The sequence below is a fragment of the Sus scrofa genome, chromosome 7 (assembly GCF_054392235.1).
Source record: "Sus scrofa isolate SSC_HxYL_T2T_F1_AM1 chromosome 7, Sscrofa_HxYL_maternal_Yorkshire_Landrace_v2.0, whole genome shotgun sequence".
Taxonomy (NCBI): Eukaryota; Metazoa; Chordata; class Mammalia; order Artiodactyla; family Suidae; genus Sus; species Sus scrofa.
In genome coordinates this window covers 90,830,258-90,848,531 of record NC_139389.1, presented here as the reverse complement: position 1 = coordinate 90,848,531, position 18,274 = coordinate 90,830,258, and the positions used below count along the sequence as shown (strand labels likewise).

Genomic DNA, 18,274 nt, shown 5'->3' with positions numbered 1-18,274 from the left:
GAAAGTGAAAGGGCAATGGCCTGGCAACCAGAGGTATGGCTTCTGGTACCTGGCTCTCTCTGGTAATTTCTGGCTGTGTGTCCTTTGGCAAACTGCAGTCAGCTCTTGATTCCTGGAGTTTAGCATGAGAAATTGAGGGGGTTGGAACTAATGGTGCTGGTAATCTACCCTAGCTTTAAATTATAATATTCCAACACATGATTGACAATTTCCAAGACTATCAGATAGAGAAGCTTCATAAGGAGGCAAAATATGTATAAAGTGCAGAAATAAGAAGCAAACAAAGTAGGAACAAAGAGAATTAAAGTCAGTATAGGTAGTAAACAAATGAAAGTAAATAAGAATGTCTAGTTTATCAACAGTTTATTCAAAAAAGGGAAAGAATAAAATTTGATGATTTGTTCAGTTATACAAACGGCACTCTCTTAGACCATGTAGGTTACAAAGGACATATGATTTGGTTTTTAACACTTTGATGTACAGAGTGTCAAAGAATGACATCATTTTTAATTTACCAATTTTTAATAGATACCATAGTTTAAGAAACAGCATATTTCTAGGCATATAAGATGACCTAAGTCTTGAATATTTCTCTGAAATTGCACAATGTCATTTCTGCAACCAGCATGAGTGAGAATTTATAGGTCCGTATCTTCATAGCTATCTACTCAGGAAATATTCCTGTAATGCACAAGATGACTGAATAGCCTCCTCATTGCTACTTTCATCTCTTTGTTCCTGAATGTGTAGATGACTGGATTCAGAAATGGAGTGATAAATGCATCAAAAATAGCAAGATATTTATCCAGGTGTGATGTGGGAGAAGGCCATGTGTAGAAAAACATCAGTGGCCCAAAGTACAAAACCACCACAGTGATGTGAGCTGACAAAGTGGAAAGGGCCTTAGATGAACCACCAGAAGCATGTTTCCAAATGGTGAACAGAATAAAGATATAGGAAATGATGAGCAAGACAAAGGAGCCCACAGAAAGGAGCCCACTGTTGACAGTTACCATGAACTCTAGCTCCTGGGTGTCTGTGCAGGCAAGTCTGAGGAGACGTGGAAGGTCACAGTAAAAACTGTCTAATACATTCGGGCCACAAAAAGGTAAATCCACCACAAAAAATAATTGAGCCATTGAATGGATAAGGCCAATGATCCAGGAAGTCACTAAAAAGCCTAGACATATCCTTGGACTCATGATGGTCAGGTAATGGAGAGGCCTACATATGGCCACGTATCTGTCAAAGGCCATGGCAATGAGCAGCACCATCTCTGTGCCCCCAGCAGCATGGCTAAAGAAGATCTGGGTAATACATCCACAAAAGGAGATGGCTTTGTGCTTCTTGAAAATATCGCCAATCATTTTTGGGGCTGTGATTGAGCAAAATACCATATCAATGACTGAAAGGTTAACCAGGAGGAAATACATGGGGGAGTGCAGATGAGAATCCAAGGTTATAGTGAACACAATGGTAAGGTTCCCCATCATGCTTACAGAGTAGAACAAAAAGGAGAAGACAAAAAGGAGAAGCTGGATCTCCCATGAATTGGTGAACCCCAGGAATACAAACTCTGATACTATGGAGTGATTCCTTACATCCATTGCCTCACACACCAGGACCAGTTTTCATGTTACCTAAAGGAAGAAGGAAAATGAACAAACATTGCCTAGGCAAGTATTAGTATTCAAGAAAGAACACCTTCAGTCCATGAAAACATCAACTATCATATTAACATCTCACACAAGCAAGTAATCTTCACAATATGCATACCTGATTTCTACTTAGAGGAGTCAGCTGGTTCCCATAAGGCATTACGATTTTCCAAACTACTAGTACTAAATTCTTCTTCTTCTGGGCCTCTTTCCCCTTTGCTTTCCTCTAGGATTACATGGATATTTCCTATTTCTTCCTGCCCAGTGTGTTCTATGTTAATAACATATGAGGTTATCTTCAAACATTTTGACTATGAATTCTTATGAATGGGTATGATTTCAGCTTTTCAGTGAGCCACCTAAGTTCCTCATGCACAGCATACAGCTATCTAAGTCACTTTTATCACTTATCAATATGAATCTTGAAAGCTTTCTTTCTTTCCTTCCTATATCTATCTTTCTTTCTTCCTTCCTTCCTTCCTTTTCTTTCTTTCTCTCTCTCTCTTTCTTCCTTTCTTTCTTTCTTTCTTTCTTTCTTTCTTTCTTTCTTTCTTCCTTCCTTCCTTCCTTCCTTCCTTCCTTCCTTCCTTCCTTCCTTCCTTCCTTTCTTTTCTTTATTTTCTTTCTTTCTTTCTTTCTTTCTTTCTTTCTTTCTTTCTTTCTTTCTTTCTTTCTTTCTTTCTTTCTTTCTTTCTTTCTTTTTCTTTCTTTTTTCTTTCTCTTCCTTCCTTCCTTCCAAATTTCTCTCATTCTATAAGAAAGTCACAAAATCCAATTGTCAACATCCTAGGTTTGATGCTCCCTGTGAAATCTTCCAAATTTGCCCAAGTGTCAGTGCTCCCTTTGCACTCTTAGCATTTATTTTACTCTGCCTCTCATAATTATATATATTTCCATCTCACAAACTAAAACATAGCTCTTGAGTACAGGAATCATGTCTGGTTCATCGGAGTAGCTCCAACCTCCATTACAATCACCAATAGTGATTAACACAACAAGGTATATATCTATATATGTTTATGTTTATATATGTTTATGGATATATGGATATATGTTTATGTATAACTGGTTACTTTGCTATACACCTGAAGCTAATACAACATTTTAAGTCAACTATATTCCAATAAAATTAAAACAAACAACCCCCCCAAAAATCCCAAATACATTTGGAATGATTACAGTGTGATAGAAATAAAATATTGGGTGAAAAGAGTTATATAATGTCTGTGTATGTAATTGAGAGAGGAGGATGACTGAATTATAATGTCCAGGAAAAGAAGAAAAGAATATAAGCCAGATGCCAGCATGGGAAGATAAAGAAAAAAATACAATCCTTCGGAAGTAAAGAACTGGGAGAGATAAACCATCAGAGTTCTACTATTTAATGGTGTGTTCATGATTTGGTACAATATCTACATTTTACCAGTAAGATGATTTACATAGGATAAAATATAGGCAGTTATTTGCTTATTATCACAAAGGTAACCGGTGAGAGTTTATACTAGGATCAAGAACCCCTGACTCTTGCTGAAAATTCTTTGCATTTTAATAGCCTTTGTACTAGTTTCCTATTTCTCCAATAACAAATTATGAGAACTTAGTGGCTGAAAAAATGAAAATATATTATCTCTAAGTTCTGGAGAGGAGCGAGTCAAAATGGGTTTTCTATGCTAAAATCAAGGTGTTGGCAGAGCTGCATCCTCTCTGGAGGATCTAGGAGAGAATCCATTTCATTGCCTTTTCCTAGATCACCTGCATTCTTTGGTTTTAGACCCCTTCCTTCCTCTCCAAAGTACATCACTCCAAACTCTGCCTGTCATCCCATCTCCTCTCTGACCCTCCTGCCTTCCTCGTATTAAGACCTCTGTGATTACTTTGGGCTGATACAGACTTCCCACCTCAGAATTTTTTTTTTTTGTCTTTTTAGGGCCATACCAAAGGATATGGAGGTTCCAAGGCTAGGGGTTGAAACAGAGTTATAGCCACCAGCCTATTCCACAGCCGCAGCAACATCAGATCTGAGCCATGACCTACACCACAGCTCATGGCAATGCTGGATCCTTGACCCACTGAGAGAGGCCAGGGGTCAAACCTGTGTTCTAATGGATGCTACTCAGATTCATTTCTGCTGAGCCCCCATGGGAACTCCCACCTCAAAATTCTTAATCACATCGGCAAAGTCCTTTTTGCCACGGAAAGTAACATATTCACAGGTCCAGGGATTAAAACATGGATGTCTCTGGGGGCCATTTTTCTGTATACCACAACTTTCTCACATGTAAGCAAATAATTTAGGAAAAAAAGGAAAATCTTAAAGCTAACCAATAAATTTGACAAAAGAAATTTCAGATAGCCTGTCGTAAATGTAGAGAGATACTGAAGGAGGGAGGACAAATGGTGCATCCTGACTTGTCCCGGAAACTACACATGAGTGCCTTCTGATTGCAATTACATCTAGGACTGAGTTTGAACAACTAATGTCCAGCAATGACAGGGAGCCTATGATAGTCAGCCAACCTTTATGTTCTTTGGCAATTAGATATATAATTGACTCTGGAGTTGTTCTCTGGATGTCTTTTGATTCTTAATTCAATAAGTATTTTTGAGTGCTCAAAATGCCAGGCACCATTGCAGTCATTGGGGATACAGCATGGCAAGAATTTCATCACTGAGGGGTCCTTATTCATGACAGAAAAAGCAATTTTGGTCTGTTACATACAGTACTTCCTTCTCTAGAAAGGATAAAAACACTAGAATAAATGTTATTAAGTCATCACATATCTGGGGATTCTCAAACATTCTGCTTGCTTTTAGCTCAATTTCTACCTTTAGACATTCTCTTCTCAAGATTCAGACTGCTTCCTTTACCTGAATCTTCACCAATAATTTCTATCACACTAATTTTTAGTGGCTTTCTAATAAATACTCATGAGTTTTACCTCCCCAAATATATTATAAAAAAACTTTGGGCAGCTTTTATATATCATAATCCTTTGGACTAACTGAAAAGCAATTCAAAAATGATGCTGGAAGATTTCTTGTCTTATTCACTTATTCATTCAACAGATATTTATGCAGCATGTCTAAAGTGCCCACTATTCTCCTAATTAATGTTGATATAGTGATAAAAAAGGGAAGAGATCAATCATGTGGAATAAAGTAATGAAGAAATTGAACATATACAGAATGGGACCATTGGTTATCAGAACAGCTTTAAGTAAGAGTTGTATAAACAATTTTATGACTTAAGACCAAACCTCCATGTCATGAACTATGAACAAACTAATCAAAATTTCTCTAGGAATAGGCAGAAAAATAATAATAAAAAAGAATTCCTTCTGATCACTAAAGGAAAAATACTTCTCATCAATAGTATTTTAAGGCTTTCATGAAGTAGCAATAACAATAATAAAATACTTGGAAGGGAAAATATAAGTGGTGCTTCTTCCAGATTGAAATTTGAATAGCAAAAAATTACAAATGAGACTAGCAAAAGAAATGGTGGTAAATTTGACTGTTAATGAATATGTGAGGATTAGAGTTAGCAAAACTAGAAGAGGATTTATTGGGTTAGTCAGGAAAAAAATGAGATTCCTTGTGAAGCTTATACTAATTTACAGAGTCTAGCCAGAGGCAAGAAGGACATTTTTAAAAAAGTAGTTTAAATACATTTTAAAAATCAGAAATAAGATTGATAGAAAGAAATACAAAACAAAATTGAATCATTGAATGCAGGAGGAGATGAAGAGAGTCAGTTAGATGGCAAATTATGATAGAGGAAGAGATAGTAGAGTGGGAGCTTGTTTAGACATGCAGTCTTAAGAGCCTCAGTGCTCCAAATTATTTTCTACTAGCACTTAGCATTAGAATTGTTTTCCTTTAAGCTAACATATTAGATCCCCTAGTTTTACTTACATTACCAAGCGAAAAGGTACTTCATTAAGCTATTACAGACAAATATGTTACCAGGTGACTTTCCTTTGCTGAGATCTTGTGCATGCAGGTAATGAGATTTTGATGACAACGAAGTGATCCATTTTAACTCTGATTCATTATCCAAGAAAGCTTAGTTTGAATAGGTTGCTGCAGAAGATCGGTAAAGAGAAGATGAGCTCAGCCTGAGACAGAGACTCTAAGAATGAGAGTTAAAGCTGAGAAAAGGAGAAATAAAGTAAAAGACAAAATGTACCTACTTGAAAATCCCTTCAATAGCAAAGAAGACAAAATAATGGAAATAGCAAATATCAGCATATCTGGAAATTTATCCAGCTCCTGTCTTCAAGCTTTAAGAATCTTGACTATCCGTCTAATGTCTCTGAGTTATAGTTCAGTCTCTGAATAGCTTCTAGTGGGAGAAGCTAGAATATGGGTGTTTGATCATTTTGGGGCATCCTGGACTTTCCATGCAAAAAATATGTACTCTCCCAAGATCATTGCCATTAGATGAGATATCACCTTGAATTCTCTAATTTTAGTGTAGCTATTACTCTCAAGAATTATGATAAGATTTATAGCCATCATTTATTTAGACTTTTAAAATGATTACAATATGTGGCAAATCCAGATTCTGCAGCATTTGATGGAACTGTCATTTAAATGTCTTGATCTCTCTGGAATTAGAATTGGGCAATCCTTAGAATAGAATTATGCTTAAAATTTTTGGAAAAAAAAAACAGAGAAATGCTCATTATCCTCAATGAATAAATTCAGTCACCCGGAAAGATCTAGAAATATGTTCTGATTCAGTTCCTTTCCTTTGTTTCTCCATTCAGGACAAGTCAGTTCTTCCTCAGTTTACAAAATTTGGAAGGTCATTTTCTTCTTTGGTTTTCTGCCTTTTTTATTAACATAATCATCCAAAGATTCTTCTTTACAAAAAGAAAATCTCTCATCCTTTCAATTAAGCCCTTGATTCTTTCTCTGTGGATATAAAGAAGTCAGAAACTCTTCCAGATAAACGTTTAATGTCCTTGAATTTGGTTAAACAAATAAAAATCACTCATCTGTACCTTCTAGTTTTAATAACCCTAATTCCTTTGGCTTTTCCTCATAGCATCCATTTCTATCCTTTTATCTTTGTGACTCTAACTGCCCCCATTTCACTACATCTTACTGTAGTGAGCTAGGAAAAAATTCTAATAAATATTTAAAAATATAAACAAAATCAGGATGTTTGCTTGCTGACTATTAAACATTATACTTTTAGTTTCCTACTTTTTCCCCCCTCTGTGTTCATCACCTAATTTTCACTGAAACTACATTATTTTAGCAGGATGAGTTTTATTAATAGATATTTTTCTTCTAAGCAAGTTTTCAATCTTTCTTTCTTCACCTTGATTCTATGAAATCAGGGTTTTATTTTTTAAAATTTCACTTATCATTAGTATCCAGTGGAATTTCTCCTCTTTTTACCTTAGTTCTTTAAAGATTGAAGTAAAACAGATAACAAGCTTGTTGTGACTGCAAGAACCACACTTGTCTTACTTTCAGTGCTAATAAATTTCCCTAAACATTCTTTAGTACAGTTAAGAACATAACCTATATCTTGGTTCTGACTAAAGTGTGGACTTCAGACTCTGCAATACATCTTTGGTTGCACCTTGGGATCTCCAAGTCACTCCCAAGTCCTAGTTAAATATTAAGGTTAATTCTTCTCCATATTTGCAACCATTCATATTTATTCTCCTGTTGTGTTCATCATCTCACTAGTTCCTTCTTCCAAGCCAAACCTTAAATGATATAAACAAAAATCAAACTGTTACCTGAGTTTTCCTTGTCACTGAAGTTTATCTAGTTTAATATCTTTCTCCTATTGTCAACTTCACGCCATCCATTCCCTGCAGCTATTTACAGATTATTTTCTCAAGCACACAGAGGTATATAAAATGTTTCTAAAAATGGATGCTAATTAACTTCACTAGAGGATAGTGACCAAATAATGCTATAGTGACCTGGGATTGTAAAAGTAAAGTCAATTAGTCAAGGAAATGGTCTTATAAAAATATATTCATTGTGATCAAAGCAACAAAGGGGGAAATGTTGAAAGTGAGTAACAAGAGGGAGGAATGACACTGGAATTTCTACAAAATTCAGTATCTGTCATTTTATTTGCCAATTTAAATCCCATAATGATGAATGAAAGACTCCTTGGGTAATTTGATAATATTCACTTTCCAAAAGCTTCATAGAAATAATAATGGAATAATTTTATAAAACATAAAATTTCTCTATACATCAAAAAACTAGGCAAGTGAAAAAATAAACAAGAAATTAATTAAAAAAACCTTTTTTTGGTATTTTTGCCATTTTCTTGGGCTTCTCCCACAGCATATGGAGGTTCCCAGGCTAGGGGTCAAATCGAAGCTGTAGCCGCTGGCCTATGCCGGAGCCACAGCAACACAGGATCCAAGCTATATCTGTGACCTACACCACAGCTCAAGGGAACGCCGGATCCTTAACCCACTGAACAAGGCCAGGTATCGAACCTGCAACCTCATGGTTCCTAGTTGGATTCATTAACCACTGAGCCATGACGGGAACTTCTAAAAATAGTTTTTAATGTGACTTTTATAGATAATAAGTTTACCACATTTCAATAAGCACTTTGAAGATATAAGCTTTGTCTAACTCATATTTGTTTCTTCCAAAGCTACTTGTACAGTTTCCCACATTCAAGTGGGCCTAATATCTATGTCTTGAACTTAAAGAAAAAAATCCAGCCATTAAAATTACTCCATTGTCCTTTACTGTGCCTGTCATTTGGAGGTAGGAATAATATGAATAAGGAAGTTAATGTCAAAATATCAAGAAAAAGTAACAGGACTTGTTTCTCTGTCTTCAGCCTCAGGTACAGAACATTGAAGTAATCATATTCCTCAGTCCATACTAAATTACCAGCATTGGTTTACAAAGGGCCCTACTCTTGTTTTACTTGTTTGTTCACTTTAAACTCCATTTCCAATCTCTTTCTCTCAGAAGAAATGATTCTAGTTTTTAAAAAACGTGTCCCAGTATTGAATGTGTTATTCTAAAACATGTATATTGTTTTGTATGTTTATTCATATAAAACATTTTTATACATATTATTTGAATTCTTTTTTCACTTAGACCATGTTGCCATGTGTATATCTAGTCTATTATTTCCAAATCCTGGATACTAATCCAGTGGGTATGTACTACCTTTTGCCTATCTGATCACCTAGTGACAGACACCCGGTTTTCAGGGCTGCTGCATATGACTGCCCAAGCATCGGATGCCCTGCTCCAACTTCTTCAACTTCCACATCTCAGTAATGTTAACATTCAGTTGGAACAAAGTTGTTTGATAAAACTGATTCCTAAAACCCCAAAAACATGCCCACTGATTAGAACACAACCACTGTCACAAGTCCTTTGAGGTTTCACCTGCCACCTAAGATCCTTTTCCAAATTCCTTATGTGTCAGCTACTAAAAGTTAATACCTGGAAAAGCAGGAGTCTCTAGGACCCTGTTCCAACTCTGTGGCAAGTATATGTTGTGATGAGTCAGTGCCTATACCATGAAGTTATTTCATATTTTGAATCCTTCACTGTATTAAAATCAACATCTGAAATAGGCACCTAGTGACAGACAGGTCTTAACACCTGTCTCCCTGAAGATCAGTAGTGACCATAATCATTTCTCTTGATGCAGTAAAAATCATTCACTTTTGAACTAGTAATCATTATTTAATTACTTTTATGGCACAGAAAAACAATACAAATGAAGCAGGTGGCTAATCTAAAGTATAAATTCCAGTGCTAGAAATAATATCAAAGGAGAAAAAAGAAAATTTTCCCCTTCAGTGTTCTGAGCCCCAGGCAGAAGGTACAGAGAGTTGTCATTAATTTGTGTTGCTATGGTAACAGTGTGTGTCAAAGATTCATGACAAAATAGTCAAATGTCCACTCAAGTTGAATTATACTAGAGAGCCTATATGAAATGTTGGGGCACAGCACAAGGAGTTGGCTAAAATGATTGATTACACCGTCAGTGACACCCCAATGAGAACTTCATAGGAAAACTAAGTTGAAGGTCTGAAGATAAAGACATCAATTCTAAAGGCATAAGACCAGGAAACTCAAAAAGAGAACGGTGAAGGATGCCATATGGAATCAAAAGAGTAAATGAATCAAAGAAGGACAAAGAGAAGAGGACAATCACTTATACAGCTTGTCTTTATAGTCTAACCAACGTGGAATGGGTCGAAATAAAGTCTTGCTTACAATAAATATATGTTACATGCACAAAAAATCATAATAAACCATTGTCAAGTCCATTGAAGAATGGAATGACTACTCAAGAAGGGAGAAAGAATGCAAACATTTATTAAGTCAGTTCTATTTTATTAGGACCAGATAATAAACCAACTGAGCATGTCTAACATTACTTACGATGACATATAAATGTTATGCAATCCCCGATATGATGTAATAGGAAGCCTGATTCACCTATTTCTTATTCTTTACAAAAACCCCAGATACCAGGCTAATTATGAGGAAAAGCTTCAGACAAACCCACATTACTCAACAAAATACCTGACCAATATACAGCCATGATAAAAAAGGTAAAACTGAGAAATTCAAAAACCAGAGGAGACATAACTAAACATAACATGGTGTCCTAGATTGTACTCTGGAATAGGAAAAGAATGTTAATAGCAAATCTGGTGAAATCTGAATACAATTAGAGTTTAGCTAGTAGTAATGCATCAGCGTCAATTTCTTAGTTTTGACAAATGTACCATGAAAATTTAGGATAATAACATTAGAGGAAACTAAGAACCTTCTGTATCTTCTCTGCAACTTCTCTGTAAATCTAAATTTATGCCAAAATAAAAGCTTTATTAAAAAAAACATGATCATTGGGAGTTCCCGTCATGGCTCAGTGGTTAAGGAATCTGACTAGGAACCATGAGGTTGCCGGTTTGATCCCTGGCCTTGCTCAGTGGGTTAAGGATCCGGTGTTACCGTGAGCTGTGGTGTAGTTTGCAGACGTGGCTCAGATGCTCAGATCCTGCATTGTTGTGGCTCTGGCGTAGGCCAGTGGCTATAGCTCCGATTAGACATCCAGCCTGGGAACCTCCATATGCTGTGGGAATGGCCCTAGAAAAGACAAAAAAAAAAAAAAAAAAAGAAAGAAAAAAAATGATCAGAAGAAGAAATATAAAATGGGCTGAATAGACTTACTGGATGGAAATCATTCACGAACATATGTTGAAATTCTGCTATTTGTCAAATGCCCATTTAGGGCACGTGGTGAATAATATAATGGTGCAGGAAAGTGAAGAATTAATTGTCCAGTAGAGACATGAGACTTAGCAATTGAGGAAACATGATCTAAAAATGACAGAAGACAGCAATGACCAGGAGTTTATCAACCTAGAGTCTAGATTTGGATCTTCCATATAACTTTTATGATTTGACCTAATTAGTTAATTTTCCATTACCTGAGATTTTCTAAAATAAACTTTGTGTGTGAGATGATTTATAGTTTTGTTTAAAATTTAAAACATATTATCCTAATTGAATTTTAATAATTTTCTAAGTAAGTGCATGTGATAATTTATTATCTTTCAGATCTAAGATACCTCTCTACATTGTGTGATGCAGAAGGTGGAGCTCTGAAAATTAATTTCTTTTTTTTTGGTGCCAGATCTGCCATTAGAGGACCCTAGAAGGTGATTGAAAGATTAGAGGAGGAAGAAAAAGCACTCCTTCCTATTTGCTGCCTGTGGGCTTCCTCTCTGCTCACTGTGCCTGTGAGCATCACCCAACCACACCCTTCACTTTAGCAATCGTGGTTACTTTCCAAGATAGCTGCTGTTTTCCAGCATTAGAGGAACTCATCTCATCATTCCTTCCTTGGGAATACCTGTGTTAACCAGCAGAATCCCTTCTCATTGGTTATGTCCCTGCCTATAGGATCTCCTCTGAGCTCAAAGATGCTTCAAGCCACATTACCTTCCTCATATTTGGGTTTCAGCTACACAGGTCCTTATGCCAAGCTTTTAATAGTTTTTAAGTTTTGTTTTTCAATTTTTATTTTTTTTCTTTTTATGGATGCACCTGTGGCATATAGACATTCCTGGGCTAGGGGCAGAATAGGAGCTGCAGCAGGCCTGGATCACAGGGATGCCAACACCAGATTCAAGCTGCATCTGGGACCTATGCTCCAGTTTGTGGCAATGATGGATATTAACCCACAGAGTGAGGCCAGGAATGGAAACTGTATCCTCATGGACACTATGTCTGGATCTTAACCTGCTGAGCCACAATGGGAACTCTGTTTTTCTGTTTAAATAATTATAATTTCTTCCCTTTATTTCCCATTTTTCACCGTCTAAGAGGGTGAAAGCTGCTTCTCACAAATGTTGTGATGTCTTAGATCTCATTCTTTTTCAAAAAACTTGTTAACAAATTTATGCTTAGTTAACAATTCCTTACATCAAATTTTTCTGTTAAAAAAAATTGTATCGTTTCTGTACTCTTACTGGACCCTGAAAAATCAGATTAGCAACAGAATAATGAAGGAAGCTAACTGATGATATGTTGAAAAGCTAGATAACAAATCAGGGAGTTCCAGTTGTGGCTCAGTGGTAACAAACTCAACTAGTATCCATGAGGACTTGGGTTCAATCCCTGGCTCCACTCAGTGGGTTAAGGATCCAGTGTTGCCATGAGCTATGGTATAGGTTGCAGATGTGGCTTGGATCCTAACCCTAGCCCTAACCCTAACCCTAACCATGCCATGGCTGTGGAGTAGGCTGGTAGCTATAGCTCAGATTTGACCCCTAGCCTGGGAACTTCCATAGGCTGTGGGTTGACCCTAAAAAGTAAAAAAAAAAAAAAAAAAAAAAAAAGAAAAAGAAAAGAAAACAAAACAAAACAAATTAACTGTATAGTATGGCAAAAAAGGTTAAGTAAGAATTAATAAGACAGTCTACTTAAACATGGGAAAAACAGAAAGTGGATAATAAGCCAATACTGACTTTCAAAAGAGATTGTTCATATTAATTCTATTTGGCACTATATAAAAGTAAGGTTACTGGCAAGCTAAGAAAGACAGACCTCTAGTCTTAAATCTCCTAGAGAAGCAGAGCTCAGAGATTCACATCACAATTCAATCTGGGTAGGAAGAAAAAGGACAGAAAGAACCCATACTAGTAGGTGGTGACATTCTGGTTAAATTTGACATATCTTATTTAGTTCATATCCCTCTGAAATTCTAGAGTATTTTGCCTTTTTATACACGCTTAGTCTATTTAAGAGATTTTACTGTCATTCACAAACTGAGTGCATAATCTCCTCATTGCCACCTTCATCTCTTTATTTCTAAGAGTATAAATAACTGCATTTAAAAAAGGAGTGATAACTGCATCAAAGATGGCAAGAAACTTATCCACATGTGATATGGGAAATGGCCACACATAGAAAAAAATTAATGGCCCAAAGAACAAAACAACCACAGTGACATGAGCTGACAGAGTGGAGAAGGCCTTGGATACACCACCTGAAGATCTTTTCCAAACAGTCACCAAAATAAAGATATAAGAGATGATCAAAATTAAAAAGGATGCCACAGAAATAAAGCCACTATTAGCAGTAACCATGAATCCCAATGTGTAAGTCTCTATGCAAGCAAGTTTGATAAATCGAGGAAGATCACAAAAAAAGCTGTCTAATTCATTAGGGCCACAGAAAGGCAAGTCTACAACAAAAGCCAATTGAGTCACTGAATGAATGAGGCCAATAATCCAAGAAGTGACTAGAAATAAAATGCACCTTCGTGGGTTCATGACGCTCAGGTAGTGGAGAGGCTTACATATGGCCACATATCTGTCATAGGCCATGGAGATGAGCAGCACCATCTCGGTGCCCCCAACTGCGTGGATAAAGAAGATCTGAACTACACAGCCCTCAAAAGAGATGGTTTTATCTTTCCTTAAAAGATCATAAATCATCTTGGGAACTGTGGATGAGCAAAATATTAAGTCTATGATGGAAAGATTGGCCAACAGGAAGTACATGGGAGAATGTAAACGAGGGTCAGAGGTCACACTAAACACAATGAGGAGGTTTCCCATCAGACTTGCCACATAGAAGACAGAAGAAAAGAGGAAGAGAAGGAGTTGTATCTCCCAGGAATCAGAGAGCTCCAGGAACACAAACTCAGACACCACAGAGCGATTGGCTTTATCCATTGCCTCTGTTTGCAGTGACAACTCTCCTGTCACCTGAAAGAAGAGAGTAAGGAAAACAGGTTCAGGAGAAATGGCATCGATCTCAATCTTGAGTAGTTCAGTACTTGTCAGAAAACTGGACAAAGGCTGATGTGTGCTTCTGGAGACCATTTCAGTCAGGAAGCAATTCATATTCCTCTGTTGTATATTTCATTGCCAAAATATATTGCAAAAAATAAGGATCCTTTTACTTTGGATGGAAAGTTCTGTTGTATTTTTGTATTGTTATTTTACAGTCATGTCTCAAGTTACTATAAGTTAAAAGGCTTTTATAGATTGTTCAACTATGTGAAATTATTATTAAGTGCCTGGGTTTTATACTCTGGGCATTTCTCAGTATATTGATACCATATCTGTGATCACCTTGGCAAGTTCAGCTCCAGGCCTATGCCACAGCCATGGCAACACCAGATCATCTGTGACCTGTGCTGTAGCTTATAGCAATGCCAGATCTTTCACCCACTGAGCGAAGCAGGGAACCTGCATCCTCGTAGACACTATATGGGATCCTTAACCTGTTGAACCACAATGGGAACTCCAGTGCTTTTTTTAAGACCTGAGAAATTTCTCATATTTGTAAATTAGGATGACAAAATAGTTACTTAAATGAATGAAGAAAAGATGGGAGTAGAGGATGCCAGAACATGGCTGTTATCATCCCACAGAGGGCGGATGAGTGCCAGAGAAAGTGACACAATTATGGGCTCTGCAGAGGGGATTCCGACTAGAGTGGGAGAGGAAAGAATGTTGGACCAGAACAACAATGATGAGTCATAAATCCCAAGTAGAAGAGAAAGAGTGAAAATATCAGAGGTTTTACACATGGCTCTGTTAACAATATATGTGTGTACTTACATACTTAAATGTGTATATACTTATATAACAATATATGTGTATGTTTAGTATGCATTTTATTTATTATTTATTCAGTATACTGAATCTCATTCTGACTTAAATAAATGCATACTAAAAATAACGACACTAGTTTTTTTCTTATCAGACTGACAGACATTTAAACATGTGACAAAATTCAGAGGAAATGGAGGAAAAGGTAGTCTCATAACTGGTGGCAGGAAAGTAAATGGATAAAATATGTACCAATTTGGCAATACCTTCCAAAATTTCATATGCTTGTATACTTTGACTCAGCTATTCTACTACTGGAAAAAAGATCTCCGGCCAAATTTATGCATGCATGTGAACAAAGTGGACAGAGAAAAGATTCGGAGGTGTTTATTAAGGCATTGTTGTTTATAAGACAAAAGCTGAAAATAAATTAAATGTGTAGAAATAGGGCACTAGTTAAATAATCTCTATTAGATCCATTCCATAGAATACTATGCATCTATTTACAACGCTAAAGTAGAACAAAAAGTATATAGTCAGGCTAGATGGGAGGAAGAGGGGTATCTTGCACTCATCCCATGTGGCTTTTAAAAATTATATAAATAAATTACATGTGCAAAATTACATAAATAAAACAACAAATGCATTGAAATTGCTTACACACACACACACACACACACACACACACACACACACACCCTAAAAACCTATTAACTATAATTATTTCTAAGGAGTTGGGTTGAGAAAATTATACAGGAAAAGGGATCTTTCACTTTTCACTTGATGCTCTTAGTGACTCTTAAATTTTTGCAGTGGCCGTATATCAATTTCACTTTTACAAAAAGGTCATTGTATGTGGCTCTGAAAAATTACACAATTTTTATCTTTAGAGATTCAAAACTTGCAAAGATATAACCATGATGTATCTCTAAAATTAAAACAAAGACCAAACCCACTCCTAAGACAGTCACTAACTTTGTTACCCCACTCCTCCCTATTTCTTGCACTCTAAGCTCAACCACTTCCTCCTGCCCGGGCATGCACTCAGATGGTATTTACCCTTCTCTCGTACATACACTCAAATATTTTGTCTCATGGCTTCCTTCCACATTCTTTACTTGCTTGCAATGCCCTTGCCTGCACTATGTCCTGTAATTCTTCTCTTTCTTCAACAACCTATTCTGCAAAACTCCTTCCTCCATGATGTCCTCTTTAATACTCTTAAATACACTAGTGAAGATAAATTTTTCTTACATTGTGGTAACCAAACCAAAAACATTAACGATAATAGTTTTCTATCAGTGTTCTAACAAAAACCACTGTTTAAATCTCTATTGCTATAAAGTCTTTTAAATATCTCATTAAAATGTCTTATTTAGATGTTTTCTTGATAATGGTATAAATGATATTCACATGCATAAAAAATAAGTCAGCTTCAATTAGTTTGGCTCTTTTCATGGGACTTATCATCAGCAACCTCCTCAATGTTGCAATTTATCAAGCAGATAATTGAATTCCAAATTACTCTCCTGGATTCCAATCCCTTTTAAATTTTTACACAAGGCCTTATTTTATCTTCCCAAAAAATGGATGACTTTTTTTTTTTTTTGCTTTTTAGGGCCACATCTGCAGGATATGGAAGTTCCCAGGCTAGGGGTGGAATCAGAGCTGAGGCTGCCACAGCAACATGGGATCCAAGATGAGTCTTCAACTTATACCACAGCTCAGGACAACACTGGGTCCTTAACCCACTAGCCAAGGCCAGGGATCAAACCCGCATCCTCATGGATAGTAGTGGGTTTGTTACTGCTAAACCACAATGGGAACACCTGGATGACATTTTTTATGTATTTGATTAGCAAAGATTAAAGTTTAATGAATAAATAATTAATAAATAAAAATTAATTAATAAAAAAGTTAATAAATAAAGTTAGATAAGTCCTACTATTGGTAAAAAGTTGGAAGACAATTGTACATTCATTGGTGGCAATGCTTCTTATCTGGTCTTCATATTCTGTGTATACTGAAAATTTGAGTTTGCTAGGTGCCACACTCAGTATCCACTAAACATCTTTCCTTTTAATTGAAGGAAGAATAATAGTTTAAATCTGATCTTTTCAGTGAAGACATAATGAATTTGTCCACTTGACTCATTACTGTGAAAGGAAACCAGGTTATTATTGATGATTAGCAACTAAATTTCCATATGCATTTGTAGCATCCTGAATCCTACAACTTTAATACAGAGCACTGACCACTGCCCACACTCCTACCACCAAGCATAACATGTAGAAAATGAGAGATACCTCAGAGATCATCTAGTAACCAGCTGATTCTCCTTTCTGCTCATCCTTGTGCTGGCTGACACAAAAAGGAAACCAATTAATTACAAATAACATGGGCTTTCCATCAATGCCAACAAAGCTGACAATTCTAGATTTTTTTTTTAAAGGTAGATCAATGTTTGGAGTCATTTATATAAAACTTTTAATCCACTTCCTAACCTTAGCCTCAAATTATTAAAAGGCTGAGTTTAAATTAGGATTACTGGAAAATAATAAAATTCACAGAGAAACATCTTGATCTGATTATCCTAGATGTTTCTCTATTAGTTAGCTCTTCCTGAGGTGGTAGAAAGAGCTCATAAGGAAAAAGATGTACAGGATGGGAAATGGAACTGCATACTTCCCCCTACACCCCAACCCCATGATTGTTTTTACTGCTACTAATGCAGAAAACTTGGAGAAGGCTTGTTGCTGGGATCTGAATGAAACCTTGGTAGTGACTATAAAATCCTTTCTTTTAAAGTTAGGGAAATTAAGGTAGAGAGAGGATAAAGAGCATTGCTAAAGCTAAGGAAGAAGTTGATGAAAAATCCATCATTTATATGTTCGACTCTTAGCTTCCAGTCAATCCAGGTTATTTTATTTCCACTATACCATGCTTCTTTTGCTGTGAAGGTCCAACATTTGCATCTAGTCTGTGGCCCAGGAAATCATAAAATGTCGAAGCTATTTTCTTCAGCATTGTCCAAAATTCTTTCTGTTTTACTTCCACTGGACTCAAACGCTCTGCTCCCAATTTATTCTTTAGCATAAGTCACTAGCATAACTTCTCCAGTACAGACTGTAATGTCATTATTTGACTCCATTTATTCTGCTGTGTTCCACCTGAAGTTCCGATCTGCATCAAAGACCATTTCCAACCTTCTAAACTACCTGGGCCAAGGTGGAAATTATCATGGCCTTAGAGGACCACAGAATGCAGTGCTCTTACATTTGAAATGTTATTGTCATCTGGCATAAAAAGCCATATGTAATACTGCCATAGCAGGAAAAGCAGCTAATTAGAAGCCCTGAAAAATTACTTAAATGCTGCAGTGGAGACCTGGGATTGTCATCCTGAGTATATTTAGCCAAGGGAATTGTTTCCTAGGGCCACAGAAATTTGGCGACAGCAACCAAGGTGAAAAGCTGGTAATGGGTCACTTGAGAAGAAGAAGGAAGGAAG

General features: G+C 36.4%; 2 protein-coding genes and 1 long non-coding RNA gene across 3 annotated transcripts in view; 1 reads left to right on the top strand and 2 right to left on the bottom strand.

Moving 5' to 3' along the window:
- LOC146401763 (uncharacterized) overlaps positions 1-18,274 on the top strand; it is a 909,931-nt gene that overhangs the window by 528,379 nt on the left and 363,278 nt on the right. The window lies entirely within an intron of this gene.
- On the bottom strand, positions 669-1,607 carry LOC100155397 (olfactory receptor 4F15). The gene has a single exon (XM_001925009.3). It carries the CDS (start codon positions 1,605-1,607, stop codon positions 669-671), a length of 939 nt encoding a protein of 312 aa, XP_001925044.3.
- Positions 12,941-13,894, bottom strand: LOC100155398 (olfactory receptor 4F6-like). Its single transcript, XM_001924491.3, has one exon. The coding sequence runs from the start codon at positions 13,877-13,879 to the stop codon at positions 12,941-12,943; it is 939 nt and encodes a 312-aa protein (XP_001924526.3). The 5' UTR covers positions 13,880-13,894.

Coding starts and splice junctions, on each gene's coding strand:
- LOC100155398 (XM_001924491.3), bottom strand. CDS start 13,879: ATGGATAAAGCCAATCGCTCTGTGGTGTCTGAGTTTGTGTTCCTGGAG.
- LOC100155397 (XM_001925009.3), bottom strand. CDS start 1,607: ATGGATGTAAGGAATCACTCCATAGTATCAGAGTTTGTATTCCTGGGG.